A 17,812-nucleotide genomic window follows, 5' to 3' on the forward strand; every position below is an offset into this window, starting at 1 on the left:
TTATTTATTAATTTTTATTAATTATATTATAATTATTATTAATTAATATTTTTAATTATCTATCTTAGAATCTATTTATCTCCCATGAACAAATTTTATTATTATTATAATTAAACATTACACAGATCAGGTTCTTACCCAATGTCAATAAATTTAAAAATCCAAACAAATATTAATAATTTAATAAGCTCTTTAAAACATCTACTTTAAAAAAAGTTATTATTGTGCTAATGAATACTTTGAGGGTATTTTGAAATATCTAAGTACCTCTCTGTTGTTCATTGCCATGCCTTTCGAGAAGTATCTGATAATTTAGTACATTATGGTTTGTTAAATCATGTCGCTTGAACGCAATTAGTTATTAAATATTAAAAATAGCGTTTCTCGCCCATTAGCGGGCATTGCAGTACATTCGCTCACTTTTCAAGATAAACTCTATAGCAATAATTTGATGCAGGTTTGTTAAAGTCTCTCAAAGGATAGTCTTAGATCATTCATATACTTCTAGATGGAGATGATAGCTGTGAAAACGTCGAAAAAATATATTTAGAAATAACTAGAAATTTGAAGAAATTCAAGCCCACTAACACAAAGTTTCGTACAAATCGCGAGTATAATTATTATAATAAATTTATTCAGTTCTCAGTCTTGTAATTTTCCCCGGTAGGTACATTAAGCAGCCCCATGGAATCTAGTGAGGAAGATAACGAGGAACTTGCCACGGTGGTCGAAGAGGACGCGAGAGGAGTCAGGCTGAAGCACGCGACAGCCAAGTGGATAGTCTCCAACGCCGAAAACACTCTTACTGATATGTCCCTCACTATTAAACCCGGCAAGTGAGTACACTTTTTAGACATCGTTCTAATTTTAGACTTAGAATATACTAGCTTATAGGACCTAATAGCCCTTTAATGCGTGACTTATTATTTTTAGATTATATTATATTCAAAGCAACAAGGAGCTAACGCTAAGCGTGGCTGACTGTTTACGACTTGTAAAAAAATAGGTAACAGTAACAATAGCATTGCTTTCTTTTTCTATCTTGCTGTAGGTATCCGTTAGAGATGTCCATCTCTCTTGCACGCTCTGTTTGTCTAAAGGCTGTAGATTGTAAGTCTGTAATGGTTCTAACCAACCATCGCTCGTATGAACTAGCGATGCTATTTAGGCGTACTAAGTTTGATTTTTTTTACATTTGAATTATAAGGTTTTTTAAATTCAAATTCAAATATTTTTATTCAAAATAGTATTCAAAATCACTCATTGAACGTCAAAAACTACCACCCATTCAAATGAGACTGAATTAGACCTGAGAAGAATGCGCTCTAGAAACTCAGCGGGCTTTTTTTATATATAAAAGTATGGATTACAATGTGATATCGTACTATAAACATTTATAGGTTTAATAACCTTAGGGTGTTCGCTTTATTCCCAGTCCGTGGTGTCATTAAGAAAATCGTTTATCCTATAGTAACCTTTCCCACACAAACGTTTTTTAACAATTCTTTTAAATTTCGTAACACATTTGTTTTGTATATTTTCTGTGATCATATTGTAGAAGCATATACATCGCCCAACAAAAGACTTACTAACTCGACCCAACCGAGTACTAGGCATAACAAGTTTATGTTCCTCGTGTTAACATTATGAATGTCACAGTTTCTAGAAAATTCCTTAATGTGCTTATGTACATTTTTGATAATGTTCTGTATGTATTGAGAAGCAACAGTCAAAATGATTTCTTTAAATTTTTCTGTTCATGATTCTTTAGGACCTAGGTTATAAATCGCGCGTTGTTTAGCAAATACATTGAGGCAAGGACATTTTAATCGTCTGCCATTTTGACGCGTTTAGTGCTTACGTAAGAGTAGGGAGAATATCATTTATTTCAGCCACTTCTATGCGTTGAATGTCTGCATGTTTTTTATATAGAAAGTCACAGATATTCTGTAGACCAAAAATAAATAATACTACTTCAAAGGATAAATTGCTAATAAATTATTACGGTTGCGTAAACGGTTCAGATTCACGCAAGTGTCGGACAGATGGCGCACACTTCGTTGCATCTTCTGACCTCGTCGTTTACGTCCGTTTTACAGATGTTTATCATTTAATGTGATGATGTTTCTGTCAGGTTAATAGCGGTGATCGGGCCGGTGGGAGCAGGCAAGTCGTCATTGCTGCACGTGCTGCTCAAGGAGCTGCCGCTCGTGTCGGGCTCCGTACATCTCGGGGGCACCGTGTCCTATGCCAGTCAAGAGCCTTGGCTGTTTGCAGGTTAAAATATATTTGGCTTATCATCATTTCAGTCGGAAGACGTCCAAAAGACTATTACGATCGGTCCTGCGCTGCCCTCATCAAACCCATTCGGCGATCTTGACCAGATCGTCGGTCCATCTTGCCTACATACACTAGGTCTTCCGGTAGATGGTCGTCATTCGAGGACTTTATTGCCCCAAAGATCGCTATTACGATCGGTCCTGCGCTGCCCTCATCAAACCCATTCGGCGATCTTGACCAGATAGACCAGTACACTACGTCTTCCGGTAGATGGTCGTCATTCGAGGACTTTATTGCCCCAACGGCCATCTGTCTGTGTGTCTGACCTATGTGCCCTGCCCACACTGCCACTACAGTTTTGCAACTGTGCTATGTTGGTGACTCGGGTTCTCCTACGGATCCCCTCATTTCTGATTCGATCTCGCTGGGAAACTCCGAGCATAGCCCTCTCTATTTCCCTCTGAGTGACCATGAGCTTCCTCACAAGGCCCATGGTTAGCGACCACGTCTGCGTTCCGTATGTCATCACTGGCAACACACACTGCTCGGAAGCTAAGACTTTATTTAGGTATATCGGCATATTTTGGTTATAGTTTCGAGTTATTGCCTACAGTAATGAAAATATTGTAATAAACCTGCCTATACAGTAGATTTTTTTTTAAATATGGTATTGTAATCTGCCAGTGGGACGATACATCTCCGTAATATAAATTTTTTGCTGCTTAAATTTTTGGTTAAGAAAATTGTACATTTTTTTTTAAAACCATTGAGACGTCATGTCACAGACTGTAGCTAATCGCGACTGAGCCAGTTTTGCGGACCATCGCATAAGTATGTCACACGCGCGACTGCAGCGTGGCACATCGATATGTATTTTCTATTTCGTGGGTGCTATACTATATCATAAGGGCTTGACCATGTATAAAAACGACTGGGAACGAAAGTCAGATACAAAAGGTTTCCCTACTTTTTCCGCATTTCAGGGGCGTGCATATCTTATAGGCAATTAGGCAGTGCCTATCTTGTTATTAACCAAAATAAATATAGCACTAGTGTTAAAGTTAATTTAGTTTCATTTGGTTCCGTTATTTATAAGCAAAATTCTATTGAACACCCACTCATAATTATTTTTCTTACGCTAGAGTATCTAGAGTTCTACGGTAAGCAATCTTTGCATATTCCGAAGCTCAACTACGACTACTTAGATCCTCAGTGCCTATCTTGCTAGAAAACTATTTGCACGCCCCTGTCGCATTGCTACTTTTGTGGCTCCATCTACAGGATCTATTTTATAGTTAATAACCTTCTCAACCCTAATAACTGTATATTAGGAAATTGACTCGAGATGTTGCTCTTTCAAATCTAAACAATTTGTTACTTAAAAGTGATACCCCTCACTTCTGGTATTTTATCAGTGGGGGGCTCCTTTGCACAGAATGCCGGCTAGATTATGGGTACCACAACGGCGCCTATTTCTGCCGTGAAGCAGTAATGTGTAAGCATTACTGTGTTTCGGCCTGTAGGGCGCCGTAGAAAGTGAAATTACTGGGCAAATGAGACTTAACGTGTTATGTCTCAAGGTGACGAGCGCACTTGTAGTGCCGCTGAGAATTTTTGGGGTTTTTAAAGATTCCTGAGCGGCACTGCATTGTAATGGGCAGGGCGTATCAATTACCATCAGCTGAGCTTATCCTGCTCGTCACGTCCCTTATTTTCCTAACAAAACATACAAATTGAATTTGTAACCAAAATTTAATTGCGTATTGCAATAACTCTTGTATTTTTGTCGAGGCAGGCAGCGTTAGACAGAACATTCTGTTCGGTCAGCCGATGGATAGACCACGCTACAACACAGTGGTGAGGAGGTGCGCACTCGACAGGGACTTCACTCTATTCCCGCACGGTGACAAGACGGTGGTCGGCGAGCGTGGAGTCAGCCTTAGCGGAGGTAAGCTTCTAATGATAAACTAACTTGCCATACCCAGTTTTAGAACTAGTAAGGCAAATCAGTCATTTTTAGTCAAAAAATCAAATCAAATCAAAAATTTATTTATTTAGCATTTTAGTAAATAGTGTTTGAAGGACTTCCCTTTTAAGTTCGCAGAACCTGTGTTAGGGAAGACCGCTCTTTCACACGGATAAGAATGCTTACACATTTAACAAAAACATAAATTATACTTAAATAAACCAATCTTAGGCATAAAATAAACAAACTAAAAATTGTTTCAATATTGAAGGTAGATTAATATTTGCGTGGCTCACACACTTGTAAATAATATACCTACAACATAAAAACATTTTTAGTGGTTAGGTTCTATAATAAAATCCCCACGACCACTACAGAAAATTTTACCAGCTTGACAAAACATTTTACCAGAGGGAGGCTCCTTTGCACAGGAGCCGGCTAGATTATGGGTACCGCAACGGCGCCTTTTTATTGTGTTTCGGTCTGAAGGTCTGTAGTCTCAAGGTGATGAGCACAATTGTTGTGTCGCTCAGAATGTTTGGGTTTTTCAAGAATCCTGAGTGGCACTGCATTCTAATGGGTAGGGTGTATCAATTACCATTAGCTGACCGTCCTGCTCGTCTCATCCCTTTTAAAAAAAATCAAGGCACATGTAAAAACTGTTTTAATGGCGAGCGGCAATCATTAGGTACCTATATTAAAGAAAATACTGAAAAATGGGGAAGTTTGGTGTGCTTTTCATTGTATATTGCGAGTCTCTGCGACCGCGTAGCAAACCACTGCTAACTTATTTACTGATAACATAACGTAAACATCTTATACCCTTTTACGAATGCTTTAAAACTTTAGGTAAACAAAAAAAAAAAACATTTTCATTAACACATGCGCATGGCAATAACGACTAAGAGAAGAGAAGAAGGAGACCTTCTAATAGAAATACATCGTATATGAAATTACACCTATTTTCGGGATAATTAGAAGGAAGTTTACCGTACGTATTCCCTCCAGTACTTCAGTTTATTTTAATATATTCGAGAAAATAAAATATGATTCTTAATAAAATTTATTGAAGCAGGCGTTACTTTGCGGAAATCCATAACTATCCTAATGATTTGAGTTTTATCTAGTGTTAATTCCGCTAATTTGTCTTTAAACAATTCGACACGTGTTTCGTGTAGTGTAGAGGACACGAGGCATCCTCAGGACGTGTTGGTATCGTGCCAGATTTTGGCGAGAGGCGAAACACGTGTCGAATTGTTTAAAGACAAATATTGGCGGAATTAACACTAAAGAAAACTCATATCATTTGGATGATTCTTAATTACCACATAACCCACAATTTTAAAGATATGCTAATACTGCCTAAATTATGGGTACTATAACGGCGCCTATCGCTTCCGTAAAGCAGTAATGTGTTAGCATTATTGTGTTTCGGTTTGAAGGGCGCCGTAGCTAGTTAAATTACTGGGCAAATGAGACTTATGTCTCAAGGTGACGAGCGCAATTGTTATAGTGCCACTCAGAATTTTTGGGTTTTTCTGGAATCCTGAGCGGCACTGAATTGTAATGAGCAGGGCGTATCATTTACCATCAGCTGAACGTCCAGCTCGTATCGCCCCATATTGTCTCTCTCATACATTTTCTACATCCAGGTCAGCGCGCCCGGATATCCTTGGCTCGAGCTGTATACAAACGCGCAGATATCTACCTCCTGGATGATCCGCTGTCCGCCGTGGATGCGCATGTCGGCAGACACCTGTTTGAATCCTGTATTGTTGGCTACTTGCGGAACACCACTAGGGTGCTGGTCACCCATCAGCTGCAGTTCCTCAAGGACGTGGATCAGGTCAGTTGCAGTATGAGGGTGATATTATGGCAGGTGGTTGGGGCATGTTGTTTAAAGGCTTAGATTATATCTATACTAGATTAAAGATAACGTCTCGCCCCCTCCCGTTCCCCTTGCAACCCCCGTGTTCAAAGTCAAAGTCAAAATATTTTATTGACATAAAATCAAAAGACTGCTCGTTAACGTCAATCACAAAAAATACAAATCAGATACATACATATTAATTATATGTTATTATTGATATATATATGTTATATTAAATATATTATCATGTTGCGTCAGTACGCTTTGCAGTTTAATTACTTACCCGGACGCTTACGTGATCTGTGTCTGTGTTAACGTTAACTAGTTTCATAGTTAGTATAACTATAACAAAAGTGATTTTAAACAAAATGTTTTTGATTTGCACATTATGTATTGCTTTTCATATATTTCACAGTGAATCTGAAGAGATATTGTGTTTTAACACCAACAATTTTACATACAAAATAAAAGTACCTTTAATTTTAAACTTTTGACTTTCGATAAACATTTCAGTAGGTTAATTACTTAAACGACAAGTGACAATTTTATTTTGTGTCTAAGGCTCAGAGTTAAGGACATTTTAGCCTTTAAATTGATTCGTCATTGTAGTGATGGATATCGTTTTTGCTCGGATTCTGATTAAAACCTCCGTTAGCTAATTGTAACCAGTTTTTACAGAAACTCGGCTCATGGATAGTGTCCTCGATGCTGAAATACTTAACGACAGCTACAAAATTTACAGTAGCAATTGATCTTGCAAAAATAGCTTTAAGAAAGATGTAGGCGGTGTTTTGATTGCTGTACCTAAAAAATCTTCTGCCCTACAGTCGAGTTTAACCAATTTCACAATATTTTACCCTAATACTCTTAGTCAAATTTTAATCACACAAGCAACCGTGGAAAAGGGATTGACTTAACTCGATAAGAATGAGGGTGCCGGTCCAGATAATATTTCAGCTATCGTTACCACTGAGTATAATTTATAATCGTGTCAAATTTTAATCACACAAGCAACCGTGGAAAAGGGATTGACTTAACTCGATAAGAATGAGGGTGCCGGTCCAGATAATATTTCAGCTATCGTTACCACTGAGTATAATTTATAATCGCGCCTTGAAAACAGCCAGTTTTCCTCGAATCTGGAGGAATGCTAGTGTTGTACCTATTCTTAAAAGTGGTGACGTTTCCCATATACAAAACTATCGTCAGATCTGTTTATCGAGTTCCTGTAGCAAGGTGTTGAAAACAATCTTAACTCCTCATTAGCATGGCTTTAGTAGTGGTATGTCCACCACATCGAGTCTTGCTGTTCACGTCTCCTATCTCACCGACAAGGTAGACAAGACAAAGGTCATCAAATCGACGCCGTTTACACAGACATCAGTAAAGCTTTCGACAAAGTTGACCACGGCCTACTTTTACATTAATTATACCATCTCGGCATTCACGAAAGCTTGTTGAACTAAAATGCCAAGCCTGGCTCGCTGTTTACGACCTGTCAATCAAAATGGGTCACAGTAAGAATAGATTCGCTTTCCTTTTTTATCTTGCTGTATCTCCGTTGTAGATGTTTTTCTTTCGTGCACGCTTTGTTTATTTATACATTCGTTTTAAGTCTCCATAATAATACGCATAGAACTCCACATAATTTTTTTAACTTACAGATTATAATATTGAAAAATGGAGCGATAGCTGCTGCCGGTGACTTCGAAACTCTGAGCGCGTCCGGTTTAGATTTTGCGACGCTATTAGCCAAAAATGAACAGGAAGACGAGAAACCAGCGGCTGAGGAGAAACCACCGGCTGATCCGGAGGATTCTGTTATCCAAGGCAGTTTCAGAAACCGCCAGATGAGCATACATTCTGTAAGTTACACAGGGTCTGTGAATCTCTGGTACTTCCGGGTGTTTTATACCCTAAAAGGTATATAGATATCTCGTACCTTACCAGCTATATGACTAATCCGTGAACCGGAAAGGGGATAACGTCATGTTCGTTTAGATGTCACTGCTTGTGGCGGCGACGTGGAACGGGTCGTTCCCTTTCCTAAAATATGGTCGAGGGAGGTTGTAGTTGAAATGTTTTGTAAAACAATAAAACTGCAAATGTTGATTTAAAAGATTATCAATGAGTTTCTTGCCATTTCTTCTCATTAAATCTCAAGCTTGTCCGAAGTGACGGTAAATGTAAAAAGAAAAGAAAACATTTGTTTGTTTGTAAGCATTATTGTGTTTCGGTCTGAAGGACGCCGTAGCTAGTGAAATTACTGGCCTATCGAGACTTAACATCTTACGTCTCTAATTTTTTCAAGAAGCCTGAGTGGCACTGCATTTTAATGGGCAGGGCCTATCAATTGCCATCAGTTGAACGTCCCGCTCGTCTCGTCCCTTATTGTCATAATAAAAAGATGATGTTTAATTTGAACAGGTGAGTTCTGTGGACAATCTAACGGCCACAGCGCCGCCGGAGGGCGGTCGAGAAGAAGCGGAGATGCGGACAGCGGGCGCGGTGTCGGGCGCGGTGTACGGAGCGTACCTGCGGGCCTCCGGACACCCCCTGCTGGTGACGCTCATGGTGCTGGTGGCGGTGCTGGCCCAGCTGCTGGGCTCGGGCTCCGACTGGTGGACGGCGTATTGGTGAGTCGCCACTTGAAACGACGACCTCTGGCGCTCCGTGCGAGTTCTATGACAACTGAGCTAACCGTTCGAGTGACGTATCGTCATAAAATTTTGTTTTACAAATTTTATTTGTTTATTAATCCTAGAAGTGAGGCTTATCACTTTAAAAACATAACATTATACACTTATGTCGTTGAATATGTTACCTAGATCCAAATTTTTTGGTTTTCGTTGAGTGTCTTTAATCAATTCTTTGACACGTGTTTCGCCTCGACACGAGGCATCCTCACAAGATGCTGATTCGCTTAACTCTGTCATGGAGCTTGCAATTCTTCGACACGTGTTTCACGTAGGTTAAAGACACCAGGAATCCTCAAGAGATGTTGACTCGCCAAAGGCCTTAAATGAACGAGATGAGCAGGACGTTCAGCTCATGATAATTGATACGTCCTGCCCATTGCAATGCAGTGCTGCTCAGGATTCTTGAGAAACCCCAAAAATTCTCGTCACCTTGAGACTTAAGATGTTAAGTCTCATTTGCCCAGTAATTTCACTAGCTACGCCCTTGAGACCGAAACACAATAATGCTTACACATTAATGCTTCACGCCAGAAAAAGACGGCGTTGTGGTACCTATAATCTACCCAGCATCCTGTACAAATGAGCCTCCCACTGCTAAGTTAAGTAGTCTAGGTTGGTTTTCAATTAAAATAAGCGTGCACTAGAAGTTGAGGTATAGCACTGAAATAATTACCTTTTTCAATGCCAGGGTGAATTTGGAAGAGGATCACCCGCTCTCAGCGATGGCCGCGGTGGAGAACAGTAACGCCAGCGACCCGCTCGACAAGACGGGCAACTTGACCGAAGCACTCCTTGATAATGCCCAATTCTCTGCGGGACTCACACGCTACGACTGTATTTATATTTACTCAGGTAACGTCTGTTTCGTTATTATATGTTTGAAACTGCTTAATTCACTATGAATCTGAGCTTTTTGGGCTGATTCCAGCCTCCGAGTTCCACCACCGGACATTATGTGCAAAATACCACCCGTATCACGTTGACGTCTGGCATTCAACAACCACGCGATTTGCAAGACATTTCTTGCCTTGTACAGCCACTTTGTCGGATCAATTACCGGCTGCGGTTTTCCCGAACCGATATGACTTAGGGGCCTTCATAAAAAGAGCACAGTCCCACCTTAAAGGCCGGCAACGCATCTCTTGACACCCCATGGGTGAGGCAACCCCCACCTCTCCCGAGAGCCTCTTGCCCGTTTGCCCCGTCTTATATACAAAAAAATCGGTGCAGTTACTGACGAGTTTCGGTTACATATAAATGTATCGGTTTCGTCGTACACGTCAACACCTCCCCTCCCGCCTCCGTTCTGTCAATCCGCGCGTTGCGAGCCTAAGCATGCAGTGCAAGAATGGGCGCGACCGCCAACTTATCAATCTTACTCTGTTGAAAGACAAATTAAACGTGAGCGTAAAACGTAAAAGGCTTACTTTTAAAAATGTAGTTTTTTCGTTTTTATTTTTTAGTATTTTTATTATAATAATAAAGCGGAATGTACCGGAAGACGTAGTGTTAGAAGACGTAGGTCCGACATGATGGACCGACGGTCTGGTCAAGATCGCCGGAATAGGTTGGATGAGGGCAGCGCAGGACCGAACGTTATAGCGATCTTTGGGGGAGGCCTTTGTTCAGTAGTGGACATCTTCTGGCTGAAATGATGATTATAATAAAGTGGTACCTGTGGGCTGTCCATTACAATGTAGTGATCCTTTCCATCACATAAAATGATCTTTACGGCTAGCTCATTCGGTTGGTGCTCAATGCCCGGAATAGCACACATGATATTATTTGCCTCGATATTTAAGAGATCTTGGCTTTAATTAACCATGTCATTTACCATGAAATGACATGAGGTAGGTACAAAATACAAAAGCTGACACCGTTACAAAAAAAACTCTGTTTCTAATAACTTCAGCCAAAACTGGCATTCGCATAGATTACTGACTTTTCAGCATCCCGCTAAAATTTAATTTTGAAAAATATTAAGCCTAAGTAAAATAATACATTCTTGTGTTAAAACTGATATTTTTACGTTAAGGAGTAAAACAACTTATATAAGTTGACGTGTGGGATAAAAACTACTGACTTGATGTAATGAATTATAAATGCTAGCTATATAATTAACTATTATTTATTGAAGGGGCCATAACTCCATTAGCGGCATGATTTAAGTGAAACTTCACACTTAAACGCTACATTTTAGCGTCACTTAAGGTGCGTACAAATCCGTTAGTCAATGTTCGACCCGAGTTTACCTTCATTTGAACGCGATTGCTGCGCTCTAGACAGACCAGTTCAAAAGTAAAGCAAAGTAGTAATAACTTTAAAAATTTCTGGCACCTGTTGGCGTCTATACTAGCCTGCAATACATTTTTCGAGTATTTGATACTCGAAAACACACTAAATTTCATTGTTAATTATCCCAACTCTACGCGAGCGAACGACAGAAACTTCTTTGATGCGGTCTCAAAAACCCACAGCGAACGTTTCACCCCGCGGCACGTTCCCCGTCAACGTGTTTACATGGCAGGGTCTACAAAGCGCTCGTTGTATTGTCCCAGGTATGGTGGTGGCTCTCGTGGTCATCTCTCTGCTGCGCTCGTTCATGTTCTTCTCGATGGCCATGCGCGCGTCCACGGGGCTCCACAACAAGATGTTCGCGTCAATCACGCGCGCGCCCATGCGGTTCTTCCACACCAACCCCTCGGGACGTATTCTCAACAGATTCTCCAAAGACATGGGCGCTGTCGATGAGGTGCTGCCCTCAGCGCTGCTAGACGTCTTACAGGTAACATAATAATTTAATATATCCTCCGTTAAATATTATCGTAAAATTATAAAAACTCTTTCACCATTGCGGTCATTAGAAAAATTTGTTTTTTTTTTTATTTAAATAGGGATTCCTACGTAATTTAAGATAATTATACAAGTGATTTGAGTTTTCTTTAGTGTTAATTCCGCCAATATTTGTCATGTATTTCGTTGTAATTCGACACGTTTTTCGCCTCTACACGAGGCATCCTCAGGACGTGTTGTCTCGCCAAAATCTAGCACGAGACTGAATTTGGGTCTTGTATAATTATGGATTTCCGCAAAGTAACGCCTACTTCATTTTTTTTTTATTTAAGCTAATGTAAAGTAGCCATTAGATAGTAGCCATAGACAATATTGCTTTGAAACATTTTGCTCTTGAAAAGTGTATGGCGTTACCTTTTTTACGTCTCAGTTCGGGTTCACATATACAACGAATAACAACGAAAAAAATTTATGTAACGGAAAGAGTAAGAGAAAGCGATACCTTTATCTAGCTCTCGTTCGCCTTCGTTATTTATATGTGGACACGGCCTAATGCTATCAAATTCAAACAGAACAAAGTTGCGGCGAAATACTAGTTTTCATTAAATCGACTGTATTATATTATTTTTTTTTTACGAAAAAGGAGGACAAACGAGCGTACGAGTCACCTGATGTTAACTAATCACCGCCGCCTACATTCTCTTGCAACACCAAAGGAATCACAGGAGAATTTACCAGTGAGAGGCACCACAACGGCGCCTATTTCTGCCGTGAAGCAGTAATGTGTAAACATTACTGTGTTTCGGTCTGAAGGGTGCCGTAGCTAGTGAAATTACTGGGCAAATGTGACTTGACATCTTATGTCTCAAGGTGACGAGCGCATTTGTAGAGTCCCTCAGAATTTTTGGGTTTTTCAAGAATCAACTCAACTGAACGTCATGCTCGTCTCGTCCCTTATTTTCATAAAAAAATTGAGCGTTGCCGGTCTTTAAGGAAGGTGCCCATGTCGTATCGTCCCAGAAACACCGATATGTAATATACTTAATAATACACGATCCCCGCAATTACTGGAATGAAAGATAAACAATATTTAATCTAAGCGTATCATTATGCAAACCGGCATGTGTTTGCACTGGCCCTTAGTTGAGGAATACCCACGCGCCGTAACGTAATACCCCGTGTCAACATAATTTATCATGTCTTACCTATCTAATTATAAACACACACACTGTTATGTGGGTCATTGCCACGGAGTAGAAGTCGTGTAATACCTTTATTTATTGCACCAACAAAGTATCCACTAATAAATCTAATATATAAAATTCTCGTGTCATGGTGTCAAACTTTGAACTCCTCTGAAACGGCTTGACCGATTCTCATGAAATTTTGAGTGCATATTGGGTAGGTCTGAGAATCGGACAATATCTATTTTTCATCCCCCTTATGTTAAGGGTGGTCCACACGATTTTTTTTTACATTTTTTATTTGTTTGATTATGAGTCAGCAGTAAAAAATACATACATACAACTTTAAATTTTCACCCATCTACGATCAACAGTTACGTTTGTATCGCGATTTTAATATCGGCAATACAACGTTTGCTGGGTCAGCTAGTATAAAATAAAATTGACAAAAATACAAGCCGAGTGCTATTTCAATTATACCCGCAAATAACATTAATAATTATGAAGCAAATTAAAAAGTAAAATTTTGATATTTAAAAGAATTTTGATGTTAAAGAAAATGTACCGGCTAGTGTCAAGTTGAAATAATTTCTCATTCATCTATCTTAACTTTGTTAACCTTGTACTGTTGAGATAAATAAATAATAATTACTCTTTAGTTTACTCTGGTCTATTTCCGCATAACGTCTTATCGCTTCACAAAAAGCATCGCTTACATACTTTAATCTTTAAGTTGTTTTCCTATTTCGTTTTTATAAAAGGTTTATATGTTGAATGAAATCTGTTTATGTTTTTTTTTTTTTATTAAAAATAGACAGCCCACAAAATTTGAAAACTAAACGGGGGAGATAAACATGATATGGACGTTTTAGACACGACGGACTACCAAAGGAATGTTCATAGTATATTTACCAGTGGGAGGCTCCTTTTCACAAGAAGCCGGCTAGATCATGGGTACCACAACGGCACCTATTTCTGCCGTGAAGCAGTAATGTGTAAACATTATTGTGTTTCGGTCTGTAGCTAGTGCAATAACTGAGCAAATGAGACCTGACATCTTATGTCTCAAGGTGACGAGCGCAATTGTAGTGCTGCTTAGAATTTTTGGATTTACAAGAATCCTGAGCGGCACTGCATTGTACTGGGCAGGGCGTGTGAATTACCATTAGCTGAACGTCACTATTTCACTAGCTACGGCGCCCTTCAGACCCAAATACAGTAATGATTACACATTACTGCTTCACGGTAGAAATAGGCGCCGTTGTGGTACCCATAATCTAGCCGGCTTCCTGTGCAAAGGAGCCTCCCACTGGTGGAACCTCCGACATACTCCGGCGATCTTGACCAGATCGTCGGTCCATCTTGTCGGGGGCCTACCAACACTATGTCTTCCGGTATGTGGTCGCCGTTCGCGGTCTTTACTGCCCCAACGGCCATCTGTCCGTCGAGCTATATGCCCACTGGCACTTCAGTTTCGCAACCATTTGGGCCATGTCGGTGACTTCGATTAACTAATCAATACAATCATATTGTTGACAATCATGTAAGTGAGCATCTCTGGTGTCCAGATCGGGCTCTCGCTGATCGGTATCGTGGTGGTGGTGGCCATGGTGAACTACTGGCTCCTGGTGCCCACGCTCGCCATCGGCTTCGTGTTCTACGGCCTGCGCATCTTCTACATCGCGTCGTCCCGCAGCATCAAGCGCCTCGAGGGTGTGAGTGAGTCATCTCAGAGATTATATTATTTTACCTTTATTATTAATTTTACCTCATTTGCCCCTGAATAATTTTATATACAAAAATTTCAATTCATGATGTCTGTCCGCGGTGAACTCCTAAACCACTGAACCGATTTCAACCTTTTTTTTTACACTGTGTGCAGTTTCATCCTACTTGAGAGATATGATTTGATTTCGGTTCGTAACCTTTAAGATTTTTTAATTTCAAATTTTATTTCTATGTGAACACGTCTATGAGATAAATTAATGACGCACGGTTTGAAAGTTTTGCGGTGACATTATTTTATTGCAAGAACAAGGAATACCGAAATAATAGTACATTATATAATAGTCATATATGACAGACACATCCCAAACTGGCTCCGAAGTTTTTGGTTGGCTCCAATTTTGCTAATTATTACGTCAAGAAAAGACAACGCTGAGGCACTCACTTGAGTACCTACCCGATAATTTTCTTTTTTTTTATGAAAATAAGGGACGAGACGAGCAGGACGTTCAGCTGATGGTAATTGATACGGCCTACCCATTACAATGCAGTGCCGCTCAGGATTCTTGAAATCCCCAAAAATTCTGAGTGGCACAGCAGTTGTGCTCGTCACCTTGAGACATAAGATGTTAAGTCTCATTTGCCCAGTAATTTCACTTGCTACGGTGCCCTTCAGACCGAGACACAGTAGTGTTTACACATTACTGCTTCACGACAGAAATAGGCGCCGTTGTAGTACCCATAATCTAGCTTGCTTCCTGTGCAAAGGAGCCTCCCACTGGTAAATCTACCCTTAACAGGGACATTAATATGATCAGAGTATTCGAAGACATTCTTATGCGGCCAAACTCTGAGACTCGACATGGATCACCCACCTTTAACGTAGTATGCACAATTTTATTTATTTTGCTATATAAACATATTTAAATATTCAACCCAAAAAATAACTCAAACTATTGTAAAGAATTAAAAACAGCCAACCGACGCGGACACATCAATCGCCTGCCATTTAGGCAAATAGGCTTAGGTAATGACGTCATAACGGCAAACAAACAATAGCAGATTATTGGTTGAAAATTGACATTTGACGTCATCATTGAAAATAAAATTAATATCAATTTTTTTTAACTCGTATTATGCATATATACCCACCTTATTACACCTAATTACAACAGTACAAAATCACTGCTTTGTTGCGAAATAAATTCTGATGGCCGTACTGCCTCGGACGAACACTGCACATACAGTTACATCAACTGCTACTTATGTCTGAGTTATTTTAATTTTCATACTTATTACGTCTTTCATAAGATTTCTAACTTGATATAATATAGACTCAGCTTTTTTTGTTTTTTAAAACCTATTTTAATTATTGCATCTAACTTTACAGCCCGCAGTCCGGTGTTCTCTCATCTCAACGCTTCACTTCAGGGCATCACCACAATACGTGCTTTCGGTGCGCAAGAGGCTCTCATTAAAGAGTTTGACAACCATCAAGATCTACACAGCTCTGCTTGGTAATATATTTAATGAAATATAATACACCGTTTCCTTTCTTCTCTTTTTACGTTTCGTTATATTTGGTAAGATGACATTAAGGTTACGATTAAATTTTTGTCAGCGCTTAATCTAAACGTTCGGCTTGGTTAGTAGTTAATACTAACTAACAAACGTGTCAGTTTTAATTTGGCTTAAAACAAAACAAAAAACTGTTATTATTACTCACTTCTGTATACAATCAAAATTTTACTTTGTTTCAACATTTATTAACGATACAGTAGTACAACCTATGGTTCCATCATTTATACTCATTATATCATTATTCCATAGTAAATACATCTGTCGTTCTTAGCCTGACGTATTGTACGTAGATTTTTGGAATTCTTTGTTCAAATTTTCAGCCGGAGTTACGCCTCGGTTGGTTGTTGCGTGCAAGTAAACATCTCTAACGAAGATACCAAAAGAATGAAATCTATTGGAACTCTAACCGAGTTTGATTGACAAGTTAATGACAGTTAGCTACGCTTGGAATTAGTTCCTTAGTATTTTGAATAATAAACTAGCTAACGCACACTTTGACACCCATTATGCTATGTCGAGTACATACTACTTACTAATGTCACAGACTACTAAATTGTCCACAAATTACCACCACACCCATTAAAATGCATTGCCGCTCAGGATTCTTGAAATCCCCAAAAATTCTGAGCGGCACAGCAATTGCGCTCGTCACCTTGAGACATAAGATATTAAGTCTCATTTGCCCAGTAATTTCACTAGCTACGGTGTCCTTCAGACCGAGACACAGTAGTGTTTACACATTACTGCTTCATGGCAGAAATAGGCGCCGTTGTTGTACCCATAATAGATTATGCCGGCTTCCTGTGCAAAGGAGCCTCCCACTGGTAAATCTACCCTTAACAGGGACATTAATATGATCTGAGTACTCGAAGACATTCCTATGCGCCCAAACCCTGAGACTCGAGATGGATCACCTAACATTAACGTAGTATGCACAAGTTAAAAAAAAATTACTCAAAATATTATCAAGAATTAAAAATAGCCAACCGACACGGATTCTTCAAACGCCTGCCATTTAGGCAGTTAGGCTTAGGCAATGACGTCATAACAGCAAACAAACAATCGGAGAGGATTGCTTGAAAATTGACATTTGACGTCATCATTAATTACAGAGCTTCTTAAAAATACGAAAACTGCTTGCGTAAAGCACAAAAATTATCATGTATTTGTATATGAAAATACTAGCTGTGAATAACCGTTTTGCTTGGTCATTTACTGTGGTATAGTTATTTGTTAATGTTAATAATCTGTCCCAACGTACTTCAATTTTTGTCGTATAAAAGACACATTTTCTGTTTTCTTATTAATTTATTTTTAAGTATTCATTAATATCTTAAATCATCTAATATCAACTGATATACTAAACATTGATCTAGATCAATCTGGAAATTTCTCGAACATTCTTGATCGTTCTAGATATAATTTTTCAAAATCATTTTAGAATTTTTTAAAACAATCCAAATCAAGTTAGATTAATTATAATCACACATTCTTAGAAATCACATGTTTAAACCCCTTCTACACCCTTATAGGTGTATAAGACATATGGGGGTAAATAGATAGACATAACATCAACTTGCAACCACCATAAATGCACAATGGGAGCCTTGTACCTATTGCGACATACAAACACTATGTGTCTGCGACGTGTAGTTTAAGCTGCAAAATGAAATATAGGGACATGCACCTCTATATAGATAAAATTAATTAAACA

At 39.2% G+C, this 17,812-nt stretch overlaps 1 protein-coding gene across 1 annotated transcript in view; it reads left to right on the forward strand.

Moving 5' to 3' along the window:
• LOC126971195 (ATP-binding cassette sub-family C member 4-like) overlaps window positions 1–17,812 on the forward strand; it is a 93,191-nt gene that overhangs the window by 68,253 nt on the left and 7,126 nt on the right. Inside the window, exons 10-19 of the mRNA XM_050817359.1 lie at window positions 668–836; window positions 2,135–2,277; window positions 4,076–4,228; window positions 5,899–6,092; window positions 7,781–7,981; window positions 8,544–8,752; window positions 9,504–9,667; window positions 11,374–11,600; window positions 14,361–14,511; window positions 15,908–16,034. Coding sequence (XP_050673316.1) covers window positions 668–836; window positions 2,135–2,277; window positions 4,076–4,228; window positions 5,899–6,092; window positions 7,781–7,981; window positions 8,544–8,752; window positions 9,504–9,667; window positions 11,374–11,600; window positions 14,361–14,511; window positions 15,908–16,034 — 1,738 coding nt within the window. The remainder of the gene's footprint in view (window positions 1–667; window positions 837–2,134; window positions 2,278–4,075; window positions 4,229–5,898; window positions 6,093–7,780; window positions 7,982–8,543; window positions 8,753–9,503; window positions 9,668–11,373; window positions 11,601–14,360; window positions 14,512–15,907; window positions 16,035–17,812) is intronic.

Source organism: Leptidea sinapis, chromosome 23 (genome assembly GCF_905404315.1).
Source record: "Leptidea sinapis chromosome 23, ilLepSina1.1, whole genome shotgun sequence".
NCBI lineage: Eukaryota > Metazoa > Arthropoda > Insecta > Lepidoptera > Pieridae > Leptidea > Leptidea sinapis.